The sequence below is a fragment of the Moschus berezovskii genome, chromosome 22, assembly GCF_049115385.1.
Source record: "Moschus berezovskii isolate FMDL1 chromosome 22, NW_MosBer_1.0, whole genome shotgun sequence".
NCBI classification, from domain to species: Eukaryota; Metazoa; Chordata; class Mammalia; order Artiodactyla; family Moschidae; genus Moschus; species Moschus berezovskii.
In genome coordinates, this window is record NC_142481.1 from 53,436,035 (window position 1) to 53,454,424 (window position 18,390).

The 18,390-nt window shown below is 50.9% G+C and overlaps 1 protein-coding gene across 5 annotated transcripts in view; it reads left to right on the forward strand.

Annotated features, from left to right (window-relative positions):
• Positions 1-11,354, forward strand: part of MBTPS1 (membrane bound transcription factor peptidase, site 1) — a 46,295-nt gene extending 34,941 nt beyond the window's left edge. For all 5 annotated transcript variants that reach the window (XM_055413038.2, XM_088830665.1, XM_055413039.2 and 2 more), the window contains 7 exons: positions 107-231; positions 921-998; positions 3,592-3,732; positions 5,512-5,643; positions 6,388-6,514; positions 9,553-9,683; positions 10,556-11,354. In XM_055413038.2, coding sequence (XP_055269013.1) covers positions 107-231; positions 921-998; positions 3,592-3,732; positions 5,512-5,643; positions 6,388-6,514; positions 9,553-9,683; positions 10,556-10,752 — 931 coding nt within the window. In that variant the 3' untranslated portion in view covers positions 10,753-11,354. The remainder of the gene's footprint in view (positions 1-106; positions 232-920; positions 999-3,591; positions 3,733-5,511; positions 5,644-6,387; positions 6,515-9,552; positions 9,684-10,555) is intronic.
• The last annotated feature ends 7,036 nt before the right edge of the window (positions 11,355-18,390 follow it).

Consider the following 18,390-nt stretch of genomic DNA (forward strand, 5'->3'; position numbering starts at 1 on the left):
CTTAGTGTGGATAGAGTGACCTCTGGTGGGAGAAATTGGTTTTCTCACAAAATATGGGTGTGTGGGATGCCTCAAGTGCCTCACGAAGGCCATGTCCCTGTCATAGGCAGTGGTGGATGCCGGACACCGGAGGAGCCAACGTCCCAGCCCTGAACGAGCTGCTGTCAGTTTGGAACATGGCGTTCAGCGATGGCCTGTACGAGGGGGACTTTACCTTGGCGAACCATGACAGTAAGGTTTTGTGTTTGCTTTTAGTGGGGCTCGTCGTTCCCAGAGGTGGGCTAGCAGATGCTGTGTGTCTTTGAAGTCTTCAGTTTCAGAGAGAGAGAAAATAATGTGTTGTCACCTAAATATACAAGACCTGTGGAGAGAACTGTACAGTGTCTGCACAAAAACACCTGTAATTCTGTGTGCTCCCCCTAGTCTTTGTCCAGATTTTTAAGATGAATACTTCCTGTCAGTGTTCCTAGTTTTGATTCTTTGTGTTCTGTATATTCCCAAATAAGGAACACTCCCCAGGTCCCTGATTATTTATGAAATTCTATTTATGAAATAAAGTTGCATACCTCACTTAAGAAGTACCCCACCGTCCCCCTTCGAACGTTCTGGTGACTAGTTTCTGAAACAGCGTCTTGAGCATTATTGTCACTAACTGCTCTTCCTGACTTAGGTTGTCCCGAGTCTGATAGCTCCGATTTCTTTAATCTGCCCAGAATCCTTAGATTAGTAGCGTAATTTAGCTTGAATTTTGAGATTATTACTTGTAGTTTGTGTGACCAGGCAATAATAGTAGCTTCTCTCTTAAGATTAGGAATGGTTTTAGTAAATACGTACTGTCTAAAGTGTGCATCCTGGTAAATGAGCAGCTGCTGCTGAATGCCTTCAGTGTTTCCAGGTTCTAACTGAACGGTTTATTCTAGTGTATTATGCATCGGGGTGCAGCATTGCTAAATTTCCAGAAGATGGCATCGTGATAACACAGACATTTAAGGACCAAGGTACGGAATACACTATTCATATGCTTTTTGGTTTCTTTTTTTCTTTCTTTTTAATTTTTAATCACAGTTTTATTGCATGTAATTCACCTGCCATATGGAGGAGGAGGGCATGGCAACCCACTCTAGTTTTCCTGCCTGGAGAACGCCATAGACAGAGGAGCCTGGCGGGTTACAGTCCATGGAGTCGCAAAGACTTGGACACAACTAAAGCGACTTAGCGTGCATGCGTGCACCTACCATAACATTCGCTTTTTTAAAGTCTGCAGTTCAGTGATTGTTTTGTATATTCACAAGTTGTGCAGTCATCACCACCACCTAGTCCCAGAACATTTTCATCATCAGAAAAGAAATCCATTCTCCATTAGCAGTTTGGATTTTTAAAAAAATTCATCACAGTGTTAGTGTGGTACTTCAGGTAAGACGTCTGTGTGATGGTTCTGGAGGTACCTAGGAAGGTTCAACCATCTCTTGCTGATAATTAGAATACGTGGGTAGTGAGCACTGCAAAGTAAGTTGACTTTCCTATAGAAGAGGGTATTGGTAAGGGTTTTTTGTGTTTTTTTTAAACTACCTTCAAAGTTGCTTGAAATTTTTGTTACTATTTATGAATTGTTCTACTCTGTGATTGCCAGATGACTCAAATTTTAGAGAAATGTTGACTGTTTTGAATGTCTTAACTATGTGAAGGTAAAGAATATTGGAATACAAAGTCATCTCTTAAAATTCTCTGAAGAATTAGAAAGGAGGAAAGGTCTTTGCTTTCAGTTCCTCTTTTCTAACCCTGGAAAGTCAACCATGCTATGTCCCCAGCATTGGTGCTGTGACCGTATGTGGCTCACACAGCGAACAGGGTGCAGGGAAGCCGGGGAGCCTGGGTGCCTCTGCCCTTCCTTCAGGTGCCACCACCCCCGTCTTGCATAGGGTGGTCGTCCTGCAGCCCTGAGCTCTAGAGCCGGGGTCCGCACCGCGCGTCTCTCACCTGTCCACATGATGGACACTTGCAGACTGGGTCCATCTCCTCGTGCAGGTTGATGTTTCTATCGTGTTTCAGAATGGCAGGCCCCTTCATTGTGATGTTTGTCACTTTCTGTAGTTGAAGTCAGGGACAGTTTCATTAATCAAGAATGGCAAGAAGTCAGGATTTCTCACTCATGTGTTTGCATTTGCGTGGTGAAATTTACTTCTGTGTTGTCTGGAAGGGGCTCCTTCCATTCAGTCAAGGAAAAGTCAGTCAATGAGTAGTTCTGTGTTTATAAGATTATGTTTTAACTTTTAAGCACGTGCATGATCCTGTCTTCCCAGTCTCCTGGCATACTGTACTGTGGCTTAGTGATTCTTTCTGAGCTCCATTGTTCACCAGGCCGTGTTGCTCCTGGACACCCCCTCCGCCCCCAGGTGAAGGCCATGGACTCCTTGTCAGCCTCTTGCTGTCTGGTAGCTCTTCATTTTAGGGGGAGAGGAAGTAGGTTAAGGGTGCATACTTTACTTTGGTGTTCCGCTAGTCTGAAAATAAAGATTAATTACCTTGGAATCCTTTTTAAAGGGCTTTTTATTTCCAAACAGGCTTTAAGTTGCTTGAGTAATCTTGCGGGTACAAAATAGGAATTTAAAAATCTGGATTATGCTGGATCAAAAAGGACCTTGTTGTCAGAGACAAAAGGTGGTCTTGTCAAACCACGAGGCCAGGCTTCAGTGCTGTGTGTACTTTCCCTGCTTCGTGTGTTTCACTGCCCTGTCTCTCCCTCTGACAAAGAAAATCCTGTTTTCCCTTCCGCGGGGGCTTATACACAAAGAATAGGAAGCTCTGCGTTCCTGTAGCCACATGTTTTAGAGTGACCGGCGCGGTAGATGATGGATGCAGATGTGCGTCATCTCAGTGTGCGGCTTCGTTTGCTTCAGGGGCTGAGACTCTGCTTATGAGCTGGTGTCACTGGCAGCAGCTGCCGTGGTGTCTGTGCAGTGTCGTCTTGGTTCAGTTGATGTTGTGAACTGTCGTCGTTTGGGCAGAGGCGAGAAGTTTCTGCTGTTGGAACGTTTGTACTGTGTTTGTGAGACTCAGGTAACAGACACCTTAAATCAGAAATATGTGGGCATGTGTTCTAAAGATGAGTGTCATTGTCGTAGCTTTTGCTACTAAATATGAAGCCTGGACATCAGTGTGTATAACTGTATGCATTGGTACCTGTGTGTTGAAGGGGGCACTGCCCCTTGTGTGTGTGTAGTCTGAAGACGTAGCCTTTCAGCATAATAAGAAGGGACAAAAATTTGTGTTTGGGTAATGAAAAGAGAGAGGTGATGCCTTTAGGACTGTGAATACCATGTATCACCATTTCAAGTGAAAATGGAAAAGGAGGATTATGGGAATATACATACATATGCAAATTTCACTACAACTCAAGTTAGTGGCACTTTATACATTGTTTTCTTATCCTAAAAGTTTGCACTGTTGTGACTGCATGTTAGATCTTGGTGTGATTTTTTTTTTTTTTTTTCCTGTTTTGTCATGTGGACTAAATGTCAAGTTAAGGGGCAGCTGGGAAGTGCTTCATTTCCCCACGAAAGTTCTCACTCCTGTTTTGTTGTGTTGTTTCAGGACTGGAGGTCTTGAAGCAGGAAACAGTGGTGGTTGAAAACGTCCCCATTTTGGGACTGTACCAGCTCCCAGCTGAGGGTGGCGGCCGTGTCGTGCTGTATGGAGACTCCAACTGCTTGGACGACAGTCACCGGCAGAAGGGTGAGTGGTGGTGTGGGTGGGCTCGGTGGCCGTGATGTTCCCACTTTCTGCCCTGGTTCCCGAACAGGCCCCCATGAGGTGCTGGTAAACAGGTAGAGGCTGCTCGGGATGTTTCGATAGGTATCTTGGGCCAGATGCATTTAATAAGCGAAACAAAACATCATGGCCTTCCAGAGGCCAGCGGATGGCAGACCCACCATGTGTGGGTGGGAGGCCGTTTACCTGTCTCTGCCTTCCCCGGCTTCCTCTCTGGCATCTGTGTCCCTGGCACTACTCTGCAGGCCCCCTCTCGCATCTGACCACCCCTTTCCTGCGGGCCCAGCACTCGACCCTCATGCCAGACCTGGGAGTTCCGGCTGTTGTGAGGGGTGTGTGGTATCATTGTTGGGCATGAGGGGGTGGCAGAGAGGGGCACCTAGTCCTTAGCACCCCTCTTTTCCAGCATCTCTTGATGAGTCCTTCACATTTGAAAGATGAGCTTGGACACAGACTTGTCTTTCTCTTGCTTTGTAAAGGAGGGGTGGATAGGTGCGGGTGTCCCGTCTCTGCTGTGGGGGAGACAAGACCAGGACCAGAATCTAGTCTTCGGGAGCAGAGGGGCGGGGGGAGGTGTGTCCTCATGGGCAGGTGATGACCAGGCTTCATGGGAGGGGGCAAGGTGGCTTGAGCATAGTTGGCCTCCTGCCTGGGGTGCACCTCTTTGCCTGTCTCTCTCCCTGTGCCCTCTATATGATGTGAAGGTTAAGTGACTGCGTTCCTAGCATTTCACGTAAAGCATTAGAATATTGTTTGTTTTTTAAAATAAAAGTCAAATGTGAAGGTTAAAGTTATAGGTGAAAGAAGATTAATGTTTTATTTCTTTAGAGACTGTCATTGCAAACCTGAGGTCTTGGGACGCGTCTTTATTGGCCCTGTCAGTGGTTGGGGGCCTGTCCTGTCCCACACTCCCTGTGGCCACCTGGAGGAGCTTTTGGGGCCGTGAGCACTTGACTTGGGCTCTGTTGGGGGACAGGTGCTTCCTGCCATCCCCTCTCCTTTCTGTGAACCTCCTCCTGTCCGTGCTGGCTTTGGGGGATGTGGCAGCTGCAGGGAGAAGCTGGTGGGGGTAGTGATCCAGGTTTAGCCAGTGCAGCTCCTCGGTCTTCTGAAAGGAAAGTCCATCCACGTGGCCCTGCGAGGGGGCTGTTGAACACAGCCTGGCACAGGACTCGCGGTGACGTCCCCAGGATAACTGTCTTCCTACTCTGTGGCTGGGGCCACTGACTCGGGCAGCCCAAACCACTAGACTGCACTTGCACTGACCTTGAGCCCACCTCTCCGGACGCACGTGGTGGTCCTAGCTCTGCCCTCGCCTGAGATCTAGACTCTTGCCTCCTCCAGAACAGCCTGCGGGCGCTGGCCAGGGTCAGCTCCTCACTCTCCCCTCCTCTCGGCAGGCCCCCTGTTCCCAAGCAGCACTTCTTTCTGTGCTGTCACATGGTCCTGCTGTCCCTGAAGGGGCCCCGCCTGTCCTCGGCATGAGGGGCCCAGAGCCGAGGGGTGCCTGGGCAGCTTGTGCAGCCCTGAGCCTGTGGGCCAGCCTGGCTGAGCCTGGGGCCTTGAAAGGAAGCCCCGTGGGCAGCCGATGACCGTGAGGACACGAGTGTCTCACTCAGGGCCGTGCTGGGACCTGATCTTTTCCCACCCCATTTCCCCCTTGTTCGGGGCTCACTTTAGTTTTCCTGTAGAGGCTGCTTTAAAATAGTCTACTTCCTAAGCAGTGTGTTGCTGACCCCACAGACTGCTTCTGGCTTCTGGATGCACTTCTGCAGTTCACGTCGTACGGGGTGACGCCCCCCAGCCTCAGCCACTCGGGGGCTCGGCAGCGCCCCCCCAGCGGAGCAGGCTCGGCAGCCCCGGAGAGGATGGAAGGTGAGCGGCCTCGGGGGTGGGGGTTCAGGGTTGCAGGCTCACTTGAGATGACGTGGCTTCGGGGCTCTGGAGAAGAGTGGTCAGCGGATCTGCGCGCTCACTAGGTACCAGGCGCTGGGCTGGGGTGGCTTCACAGGGACTACTCTCTGAGTCCTCTTAGAACCTGGAAAGCAGATCCTGCTTCCAAGTCCATGGAAGAGATGGGCCCCAAGTCCCCCTGCTGGGGGGCCACTCAGCGGAGCCGGGTCTGCGAGCCCTCACAGCTTGAGCCCCACCTCCCAGGCTGTCCGTGGACACGTGGTGTGAGCCGGTATAGTTCTGACCTTCCCACTGGCCGCATTTAAGGAGTAAAAAGAAACGGGAAGTTCCTTGTGATGAAACTGTACAGCCCCAGTCCCCAGAATATTATTTAAGTGTGTAACACCCAACCTCTCAGTTGCTCAGTAGCCATGTGTGGGCAGTGGCTATGGTAAGGGGCAGCACAGATCTGAGAAACAAAAGGAATTTGGAATTTTGAAAATGGAGATTTTCTTTTTGGCCTGAGCATTAAATATTTGAAGAGATGCTGTTTCCATGAAGTGTATCTACAGGTTAGACTGAATGTAGGCACGTATGTGTGATTACGGGCATGAAGGGCCCGGCTGCTGTGAGAGCAGTGTGGCCACTTCAGAGGAAGCAACAACTAACAACGTCTCTTTTTCCCTGCCTCCTAACAATGACGGCCTGTCGGTGGGTGCTGCCCAGGGAACCACCTGCACCGGTACTCAAAGGTCCTGGAGGCCCGGCTCGGAGGCCCTGAGCCCCGCACGCTGCCGGCCTGTCCACACCTGTCGTGGGCCAAGCCCCAGCCTTTAAACGAGACGGCTCCCAGGTTGGTGTTTCCTGTGCTTTTCCATTTCTGCTGGATTTATGATTCATTGCTTCTTTTTTTAATAAGAGAGAATGGAATTTTACTCATATCATTATCGAATAAGCAAATCTAGCTTGTCATTTGTGATGGTTTTTAAATTAGCGAGCCCCCATATTGACCTTTAGAATCACGCACCCTGGTGGTATTGTGCATAAAAAGAACTCTGGTAATTAGCCTTCTGGTGAGGTTTGCTTGGTTTTTGCTTGAAAAGCTGTGATCTGACAGTCGGTCCCTGAAAGGGTCGCTCTGACTCCTTAAGCTGGAGATTTGGGAGTTGAGTGCGCCTGTGTGTGGTGTTGGTTCTGGAATACAGATGGGGTCTTCCTGTGTCCCACTGGGACAACCTGGAGTTTGTGCCCTCACCCCGTGCTGGATGTTGTCCCTGGTAAAGTGACCTCAGACTATGACAGGCCCAGACACTGTGATCGGCCTGCTTCTCCATCTGACTGTCAAGCTCGAGCTCTTCATTTGTGTCAGTTCCTTTTAGAAGCCAAAATTGAGCAACCTGTGCTGTTTCTCTGTTCAGGCAAAAGAGCCAACTCAGTCCACTGGTTCCTCTTTTCTCTAGATTGCTCCTCTCCCTTTTCTCTCTCTGGCATCTCTGGCCCCAGCAGGAGATCCTGCTGTGGCGAGGAGGATTGAGGTCCTAGTACAGTGACGCAGGGCCCCATATTCTGGGCATGGCTGTGGGTAATCCCCCCTGCCCCACCATGGCTCCTCCTCCTCTGAGCAGTGCTGCCCGCCACTGTCTCCCTCACAGGCAGCACACCCCACACACATGGCTATTTCCCCTCTGGGGGGCTCCTGCCTTCTCTTCCCCTACTCAGTCCAGCTGCCAACTTTGGTTAGGTCTCAGCACGCACAGTGTTGGGGTATGTGTGGCAGGGCATGGGGACTGCCATCTGCACGGTGAACCACGAGGAGGGAGATGCCTGCAGAAGGCCCAGAAGCTTCCTGTGCTTGACTGTCGTCATGGACAGACGCCCTGAGTGCACCTCTCACTGACCATGTCATCTTTAGAACATGCTCGATAGGAAACACCACTGGAGATTTATCACGTTGTCTCCTTGTCAGCAGTTTCTTCCTGAAACTTTAATTACTGAGTACTTTTCCATTCCAGTTAACATGCCATCATTTAAAATTTTCTGATAAGATTCCATTTTTGTATTTCATTTATTTATAACCTATCATTATCAGAACATTCAGTCCAGACTTTAATTCCAGCTGTTGTCAGCAGTTCACACTCAGTGGACAGTCGCTGTCGGCAAAGGTTCCTGAAACCCACTTCTTCTCCATGGTACTGCTCAGGACTCTGAGAACAGGTGACAGTTTCCTGTATCTGCGTGTCCATCAGACAGCCCGTCATGTACCAGCCTGTCCCATCAGGGTGCAGCTGCTGTGCAGCCCCTAGAGTTTGATTTTCACTGTTGCTCTCTGGAATTCCTTCTTTTTAAAACACCCACCAGGCCCCACGTTTATCTCACTTCTTGCTGGAAATTGTTCTCAGTCCTCAGCGACCTAGATCTGGGTCTAGATTCTGAATCTCTAAGGAGATGCAAAACAATGTCAGAGAGCCCCAGTCAGCCCTGGAAAGGTCAGGGTCTGTCAGCCCAGTGCTGAGTGCAGGTATTCACTCTGTCCTTGAAACCGGGACGCAGTTACTGGTGTCGTTCCTGGGCATCGGGTGTCCATACTACGAGTGGCTGTAGGTCAGCCCTGTGAGGAGCCCTACACAAGGCTAACCTGTCCTCCCATTGGAACGTTGTGGAATTCTCAAATGATAGTGTGAAGCTTTGTCACCCCGACTGCTCAGCGAGTACGGGTCACTGTTGGGTAATTAAATTCCAGAACAGGTGAGCGCTGTGAGAATTAAAAGACAGCCCCACGTATATTCACCTGCGGGGTTATAAAGCTTAAATGCATTGATTCCGTAACTTGACATTGTCAGTTTAATTTCCAGACTGATTAAACTGAAAAGCAAAGTGAAATCATATAAAATACAGCAGGTTATAGTCCAAGCAGTTGTCCAGCTGGATGTGCCCGATATCAGCCTATCAGAAAGCCTCTTTACGGAGCTGGCATCTTCTGGCTGCCCACTGACCTGCCTCTTGACTGCTGCTAGAACTTGACTCTCTGTTCTCTCTTGGCCAAAGTAAGAGATGGGCCAGCAGGGTCCACATGAATAAGAAGCAGAATGGGGAATTCATAATTGCAAGCATATTTTATTCTCTTCCCTTGTTTTAGCCAGAATGGTCTTCAGATTTCCCGTCTGCACTCTTTGCTCTCATCTCTGTGTCTTCCCACGCTGCTCTTGGCAGTGTACCAGCCTCTCTTCCTCAGTTACATGTGCTTCCGATCTCAGAGTTAGTACTGAGAGTAATGATACAGTCGAAACGAGTCCAGTGCATTTTGCAAAACACATGTGTTCACTTCATCATTCTGAGCCCTCAGGCAAGGCCCACGCTCACTCCTTTATTCCCGTGTTTCTGTCCACTGCTCGGTTACTTGTGTGTCTGCCTCATTCTCCCTCCTGAGAGTGGTGTCCTTGAGGACCAAGGTGACAGCTGGCCCCCGGCACCAGGTCTGCCCCCTTTGCCACATCAGAGTAGGTGCCCACGGCTCTGCTGTCTCATGGCGGAGACTGGTCCTTCCAGCTGGGCTGTGTCCACTGCCACTGTCCACCAACTCCTTCAGAGGTCACGTGTAGTTTCCTCATTTTCTGCTGGGTCGTGTTCCTGGTTGAAGCCAAGACAGTCTCGCATTGGTGGTGTTATAGACCCCCTAGAACTGAATCTTGCGCATAAGGTCTCAATCTGACGTCCTCGTCTGGAGGCCTGGAAGTGCCCCTCAGTTGTCCGCATTTGTGTTTAGGTAGACGTAGATGGGACATCAGTTCACGTTTCTGTTTAAATCACTTTCTGTTTCTTAGGAATTGGCTCAGTTGCCTGGGGCCAGTACAGTTGCTTATTTTTATTTTGTTTGAATCTGTTTTCCTGAAGTAACCTTTGGAAACACCAGAAGTTGCTCTCCATTGACCTGGACAAAGTGGTATTGCCCAACTTCCGATCGAATCGCCCTCAAGTGAGGCCCTTGTCTCCTGGAGAGAGTGGAGCCTGGGACATTCCTGGAGGTCAGTTGTAGGTGCTTTATTGTGGGGCTGAGTCATCCTATGGTTTATTCAAAAGAGCCTCTCCTTCTTGCCCAGGAGGTGGGCCAGGCCATTCCTGTCTTTGCCTTCCTGGGAGCAGCGGTGGTCCAGACTTTCTTCCTGGTACAAATCACAAGACCAGAGCAGACCTAAAGGATCAACCCATTGTGGCTTCTTAGAAAATCCTATCTGAATTTTCAAATCTGAATTTATTTTATAATGTTCGTCTGTCACAGCCTGGCCCTGAACCCTCAACCCAGACATCTCCACCGATTCTCTGCCCCAGCTCACCTGGGATGGGATTTCCCTAACCTGGGATGCCCAGTTACTTTTGGGGGTGTCCCTTACCCCAAGTGACATCAGATGTCCCGCCCCCACCCCCAACCCTGATATGGCTTTGGACTGACTAGACTGTCGGGGGCAGGTGGTCCTTTATCTGGGACGATGGGATCAAGTCATTCTGGCAGAGTGTGGGCCCCTCTTCTGCTCTGGAAATCCCTGTGCTCTTACCTGATTTTATAGCTCCCTGGAGGCATTTCTCCTGGTTCTAGGAATTGGCCAGAAAAACTCCAGGGATCAGACAGGGGTACCCTGTCCCATGTGGTTCAGCCCTGTGTTCTGGAACCCTGGCGTTGTCCAGTTACAGAGCTGACGACAGCATGAACCCCAGGGTCCACCAGCGGCCATGCTCAGTTGCCCACCACAAGTCTCACCTGTAGGAAGCCTTCCCAGCGGTGAGGCCAGCCGTCCTCACCTCCCTGCGGGCCTGCGCTTTTCTCTCCTCCTTTCTCCGGGTCACTCCAGGCCCAGCTGGTTGCAGCCATCAGACTGACCATCTTCCCACTGTCTTGCAGGGATCATGCCTGGCCGCTACAACCAGGAGGTGGGCCAGACCATTCCTGTTTTTGCCTTCCTGGGAGCCATGGTGGTCTTGGCCTTCTTCGTGGTGCAGATCAACAAAGCTAAGAGCAGGCCGAAGCGGAGGAAGCCTAGGGTGAAACGCCCACAGCTCGTGCAGCAGATTCACCCACCAAAGGCCCCCTCAGTGTGACGTCCACCCAGCCGGCCGTGAGAGCCGGGGAACACCTTCACGGGCAGCCACGGGGCGGGTGGAGCTGTGGGGTCTGAGGGGCCCTGGCTCGAAAGGGCTCAAGCCTTCAGCTGGGTGTCTGCAGTAGCTGAGAGCCTGTGCCGTACGGGGCTGGGGCCACTGGAGGGCCCTGAAGGGCAGCTTGGAGTCAGACCTTGCTAGCCGCCCATGCACCAAAGACTAAGACGACGTCTAAAGGCTGTCGGGGAGGAAGCAGCTCTGACCAAGCTAGACGTGCTCCATAAAGGCTATTTTCTATATTTATTGTTGGGGAAAAGTCACTTTAAAGACTTGTGCTGTTTGGAAGCAAAGCTATTTTTTTTGTCAATGGAATGCAGTTTTTTACTATTTCATCATGAGGACTAACACAGATGCTGGGATCTCCTTTCTGATGAAAGGACAGACTGAGATTTGAAAGAAACTTGCACAAATCTGTGAAACATAGCCCTTCGCTTTATTTTTATAAGTATCAACTGCCATCATGTTTTGTAATTTGGGTCTTGATTTCACCATTGTCGGTGAAAAAAATTTTCAATAAATACGCATTACCTGTATGAAGCTAAGGAGCTTCCCACGTGGCTCAGTGGTAAAGCATCTGCCTGCCAATGCAGGAGACATGGGTTCGATCCCTGGGTTGGGAAGATCCCATGGAGGGAGGGAATGGCAGCCCACTCCAATCTTCTTGTCTGGAAGTCCCGCACACAGAGGGTCTGGTGGGCTGCTGTCTATGGGGTCGCAAAGAGTTGGACATGACTGAACATGCATGCACGCACGCATGCATGTAGCTAAAAAGCAATGTGTAAGTGGTTCCTTTCCCACCTGTCCCTTTCTCCTGATGACAACCTGGAATGGGTTCTGAATCAGCCTATTGAATTTTTCTTGAGATGTAATTCACTACTACAAAATTCTCTGTTTAAAAGTGTACAGTTCTGTGGGTTTTCATATATTCACAAGTTTGTGCACCATCATTGCTGTAATTCCAGAACATTTTCATCACCTCCAAAAGAAACTTCGTACACAGTAGCAAGTCAGCCTCTATCCCCTCCCCCACTGCCCCAGGCCGGCACTGATGTGCTGTCTGTATGAATTCGCCTGTTCTGAACATTGCATGTAAACAGCATCATGTAATACATGGCCTTTGGGGACTAGCTGCTTCCACAGAGCGTGTTTTAGTGGTTTGTCCGTGTCATGGCTGTCTCAGTACTTCACTCCTTTCTAGACCTAAGTGACACTCTGTCATGTGGACAGGTCTTAGTTTGTTTATCCTCACTTGATGGACCTCTGAGCTGCTGCCACTTTTTATCCATTGTGAATAGTCTTGCTTTGAGCATGCGGGTACCATTTTTCGTGTGGACATAAATTTTCATTTCTGTTGGGTTGACACTTAAGAGTAAAATCCTGTAGCTTTATGCTTCATTTTTTGAGGAACCACCAAGCTCTCCAGAGTGTCACTGTTTTATCAGTAGTTCTTGCCAGCAGTGTATGAGGGTCACAGCTTTACCTTCTCTCCAACACGTGCTATTACCCATCTTTTTGACAGTTGCAGCCCAGGGGATGTGAACTGATGTCTCACTGTGGTTTGGTTTGCATTTCCCTAAAGGTTAGTGTTGTTGAGCATCTTTTCTTGTATTCATTGGCCATTTTTCTGTCTTTGGAGAAACGTCCGTTTCAGTGCAGTGTCCATTTTTTGAGTTGTCTTTATGATTGACTTGTAAGAGTTCTTTATATATTTCAGATGAAAGTCCCTTATGAGATACATGATTTGAAAATAGTTTCTCTCATTCTGTCAATTATCTTTTTACTTTCCTAATAGTATCTGTACGGGCCTGAGTTTTTCATTGTGATGAAGTTCATTTTTTCTGTCAGGGTCCATTTCTAAGAAACCATTGCCTCATCCAGGACAGCCTGTTAATTTTTAACCCCTGCCTGTATAGTCTGTTTTCTGTCCTTCAGCTGGCCCAGACATCAGCTTTCAGATGACAGGTGAGGACAGACTGACGGGAAAGGGCAGAGGCTGTGTGGGGTCAGGGCGCAGGGGAGGTCCTGGGGAAAGAGGGACCCTGAACAAGAGATGAGGGAGGAGCCACCAACGCCCAACTCTCCCTGCCACGTGTCACCCTTGACAGGTCACGGTGGTAACCTGGCAGCTTTGAACCATGTTCCGTGGCTGCTGTTGCTTTGAGGACTTAGAGGCATTGCTGAGGGCCCATTCTCCCTGTTCCCCTGGCCCCCGAAAATGTGGATGTTACAGGTGAAGGAGCCTGGAGACAACTGGAGAGAGGGCTTCAGCAGGGTGAGTGTGCACAGATAGCGGGGGGAGTCTCTGTAGGGCCACTCGATGGCATCTGCTGTGTGCCACCATGTCCTGGGGGAGACCTGTCGGGGGTTGTGGGATACCAGGTCCACCTGGGAAGAACGTGCCAGGGCCCTGGCTGTAGACTCAGACCGGCCACTTCCTGCCGGTGGGACTTGTCTGCCGTCATCCAGCCCTGGCCTGATGAAGAGGCAGCACTCAGTTATGGCCCCTGGCTGATGGTGGGTCCCTTCCTGGTGACACACGTGCCCGAGGCCTACTCACTGCTTTGACGAGTCCCGTGTTTGCCTGGAGTGGACTCTTATTGTTCTAGGGAATGACTCTGTGTCTTTTAAAAACCAAAAGCAGGAGCAGCTGCCCCAGCACAACTATAGATAGGCCTGGGAGTCCTCGAGGGCCCTGGGGTTTCCCAGGGGCTGAGCATGGAGGTTGGCCCCAGGGCTGGTCCCTAACCATGCCAGGCAGTATCCTGACTGTGTGGAGAGGGGCCAGAAGTGGGGTGAGCAGGGTTTCCTTAGCCCTGCTGCTTAGTCTTCCCACCCTCAACCCTTCCCTGTGTTGGCACACCGGTCTGGGGTCTTCCCTGCACACATCTAGCCTCTGGTGCCCGGGCACAAGGACGCTGAGGACCTCCCACCAGAACACGGCTGTGCTCAGTGAGCCCACCTGGAACAACGGTGCTGCCTCTGCTGAGCGCACTGCTGGCCTAGCCTTGGGGATGTTTTGCGTTAAGGGGTCTGGGGCGGTAGGATCAGTCATCCTGTGATACCCCAGCTGCCATTTCTCAGCTGAGGGGGCCAGCCTTCCAACCCAGATCAGGCCTGAGCCTGAGCTCTGAGCCCCCAGTGCCAGATTGCTTCTGACGGGAAGGCTGCCTGCTTGCTGGTAACACTGAGGGTGCTACTTAATGTTTACTGGCTCCAAGATGAACTGAGTTAAGGACTGTCACATGTAGAGTAAGAAGTTTCCAGAGGAAAAAACTCGATTTTTTTTTTCCCCCAATGGGTGGTGCCATTAAGAGGATGTTACTGTAATAGGATGTTGGTTTAATTTGCTAGTAACACGAGGGCAGTGCAGGCAGAGATCCCTGCGCCTTGCTCTAGACTTACTGAATCATAGGCTCCTTGGGAAGAGCCTAGAAATCTGCTTTAAAGGCTCCCTAAGGTGAACAGGGACATAGACATTTGTCCATGTTCAACCATGGTGGTGTGATCACTCACCTAGAGCCAGACATCCTGGAATGTAAAGTCAAGTGGGCCTTAGAAAGCATCACTATGAACAAAGCTAGTGGAGGTGATGGAATTCCAGATGAGCTATTTCAAATCCTAAAACATGATGCTGTTAAAGTGTTGCACCCAGTATGCCAGCAAATTTGGAAAACTCGGCAGTGGCCACAGGACTGGAAAAGGTCAGTTTTCATTCCAATCCCAAAGAAAGGCAATGCCAAAGAATGTTCAAACTACCGCACAATTGCACTCATCTCACACACTAGCAAAGTAATGTTCAAAATTCTCCAACCCAGGCTTCAACAGTATGTGAACTGTGAACTTCCAGATGTTCAAACTGGATTTAGAAAGGGCAGAGGAACCAGAGATCAAATAACCAACATCCGTTGGATCATCAAAAAAACGAGAGTTACAGAAAACCATCTACTTCTGCTTTATTGACTACGCCAAAGCCTTTGACTGTGTGGATCACAACAAACTGTGGAAAATTCTTCAAGAGATGGGAATACCAGACCACCTGACCTGCCTCCTGAGAAATCTGTGTGCAGGTCAAGAAGCAACGGTTAGAACTGGACATGGAACAGCAGACTTGTTCCAAATAGGGAAAGGAGTACGTCAAGGCTGTATATTATCACTCTGCTCATTTAACTTATATACAGAGTACATCAAAAGAAATGCTGGGCTGGATGGAGCACAAGCTGGAATCAAGATTGCTGGGAGAAATATCAATAACCTAAGATACACAGATGGCACCACCCTTATGGTAGAAAGCGAAGAACTAAAGAGCCTCTTGATAAAAGTGAAAGAGGAGAGTGAAAAAATTAACTTAAAACTCAACATTCAGAAAACTAAGATTATGGCACCTGGTCCCATCACTTCACGGCGAATAGATGCAGAAACAATGGAAACTGATAGACCATGTTTTTGAGCTCCAGAATCCCTGCAGGTGGTGACTAAAGCCATGAAATTAAAAGACGCTTGCTCCTTGGAAGAAAAACTATGACCAATCTAGATAGCATATTAAAAAGCAGAGACATTACTTTGCTAACAAAGGTCCATCTAGTCAAAGCTAATTTTTTCCAACAGTCACGTATGGATGTGAGAGCTGGACTATAAAGAAAGCTGAGTACCAAAGAATTGATGCTTTTGAACCGTGGTGTTGGAGAAGACTCTTGAGAGCCCCTTGGACTGCAAGGAGATCAACCCAGTCAATCCTAAAAGAAACCTGTCCTGAATATCCATTGGAAGGACTGATGCTGAAACTGAAATGGCAATACTTTGGCCACCACGTGATGCAAAGAACTGACTCATTGGAAAAGACCCTGATGCTGGGAAAGATTGAAGGTAGGAGAAGGGAACGACAGAGGATGAGATGGTTGGATGGCATCACCGACTTGATGGATGTGAGGTTGAGTCAACTCTGGGAGTTGGTGATGGACAGGGAGGCCTGGCGTGCTGCAGTCCATGGGTCACAAAGAGTCGGACACGAATGAGTGACCGAACTGAACTGAGGGCTGGGCACCTGCCTGCTGCTCTGTGACTCAGCCTCCAGTCTGGCTGCTGACACCTGGGGACTTTTCCTATGGATGCGGTGGGTGGAGGAAGGTCAATATTAAGGCTGTTTGAAGATACTTTCTCACTTTCAAATGCCAAGGCACCGTTTTCCTTTAGCCAGAGTGGGACTCCAGGTTGTAACTCAGGGGTCCATTCCTTTCATAGAGGGAGGGGAGAGCAAGGCCCATGCTCTGGGCCGAGTGTCGCCTCGAAGTCCCCCATCTCTGACCTGCTACTTAGAAAAGGCCCAGAGCCGGGGTAGGGGGGTGGACCGTGGGCCTGTTCCCCTGAGAGGTGCTGACCATCAGAACTCGTGGTGCTGGGTGTATCTGTTTCCCGCTGCTGCTGTCACAAGTTACCAGGAAGCACTGACTTGATGACAACACATCATTCCCTGCAGTCCTGAAGGTTGTAAGTCCAAATCAGCTTCATGGAGCTAAAATGTGGTTGGTTCCCTAGGAGGGCTCCAGGGCAGAATTGGCCTCCTGGCCTGTCCCAGCTTCTTGAGGCGCCCTCATGCCCTGACCGGCCACCCTTTCCTCACCTCCGTGTGCAGCAGTCCATCCTCTGCTTCTGTCAGCCTTGTCGCTCTGCCCTCTGACCGCTCCTGTGTCCCTGTTCTCAGGATAGGAGGGCCTGTTCCCACCACTCTGCTGGTGACCTCTGTGAGGTGTGCATCACAGCCCCAGGCCCTCAGGTTCCTGAGACCTGCCCATCTGTCTTCCAGAACTTTCTGAAGGGTATGAGCACAAAAGTTTGTGAAAATGAGCTGAAGTCACTTTCTCCCAGAAGTTCGCAACCTGCCAGGTGACCAGTAGCTGTGGAGATGGGAAGGAGGGACCTGGGCACGTCCCTGGCCAGGTGCTCCCTTGGGGGGCGATGTGGGGCCGTGTGCGGGGTGCTGGGCTGAGCCCCATGTGCCACCAGAGCCGCCCGCCCACGCAGACGGTCCCAGGGGCGCCTCTCCTCCCCGGGAAAGGTCACGCAGCCCTGGGATTTGGCAGAGGGCATATCAAACCCCCTCAGAATTAAGAGGCTTTCCCCATTGAGTGGAATTTCACAACCCAGTGGCCAATTTCTAAGTCATGCACGTTAATGGGCAGCTAATGAGGGATCCAGGCGGAACGGGGAGGTGCCCCGGAGCCCAGAGCTGAGATTAAGGAGTACAAAGCCAGGCCGCTGTGAGGGCCCTTGATCTTCACTGCCTGGGGTTGGGCGGGGGGAGGGCTGAGCCATGTGATTTCCGGACCGACTGGGCACTCCAGCCTCTCCCCCTCCCCCCACCGTGTCCTGCCACCCACTCACCCATTCATCCCCGCCCTTACTCATCCGTTCCCATTCGGGCACCTTTGGAATCTGGACAGGGACGAGGGGGTGGCAGTGTGACACCGTTGGCTTTGAGGGGACACTCGGGGCTGATTCCCAGCTCTGGCACTGGTCAGTAGTCATGTTTCGAGCCACTTACCCCACCTCGGGGGAGCCCTGCTCTGTACAGACCATGGTGACAGCCCTCGGGGTTGGGCGAGAGGACTCCGGGAGCCGTCCAGCACTCCCTGCAAGGTCCGGGTCCCGGTGAGGCTGCTCATGTGGGGGCCGCGGCTCTACTGCCTAGATGCCGGCAGCTCTGGCTCCTGTCCCCTGGCACCTGCGGACTCACCCGCCACTCAGCAGACCAAGTGAAGCTGCTGCAGCGAGGGGCTATCGTCGTGGGCTCGAGCCCACACGAGACACGCCTTTGCTGCTGGTCCCTGCAGACACGGACTGGGGGAGGCGCTGAAGATGTTTAACGTAAAGCAGCAATTCTCAGGAAGGGCCTCCAGACCGCCAAGTCAGTAGCGCCACAGAGGGACCCCACGATCTGTGATTTAACACACTCTCAAGGGGATTTGAGTCTGGGTGCCAGGAACAGGCAAGTTCACCTCTGAATTCAAAATCTGACTTTCACGGGCCTGTGTTTTCCATACTGGAACCGTTTCCAGTATTCTGCCTGTATCTAAGCTGACTGTATCAGGTCAGAGAGGTGGTCTCTACTCAAAATGTGGTCCAGGGACCCCCAGCACGCAGCTCCCCAGAGCTGAGCAGTATGGGATCTCGGCTTCACCCAGGGTGGGTTGGTTGTCGCTGGCCTCTTAACCCACCTCCAGGTGATTCGAGGGCTCATTAGTCTGGGGAGCCACCTGGTGAAGCTCCTGGGCCTTTGCCTACATGAATCTCCAGCCCCCCGCGAGGAGGACAGACAGACCCCTTTCTGTAGCTGGGCAGCGAGGCACTGCGCCCATAGCAGGTGACAGAGGGGGCCTGGGGAGGTGTCCTGGGCGGAGGCATTGGGCCCCGGTGAGATCAGCCAGCTCCCCTGACCCGGGGCTCAGGAAAAGCCCCGCCCTGGCGTGTCTTAAGCCTCCCCTCCTCCCCAGCTCAGACCAGCAGCCTCAGAAGCTGCGAGTTCTTGGGACGGATGGCCTGACCTCTTGGTCCTATCCTCCTAGGTTCGGGATTGTGACCCCC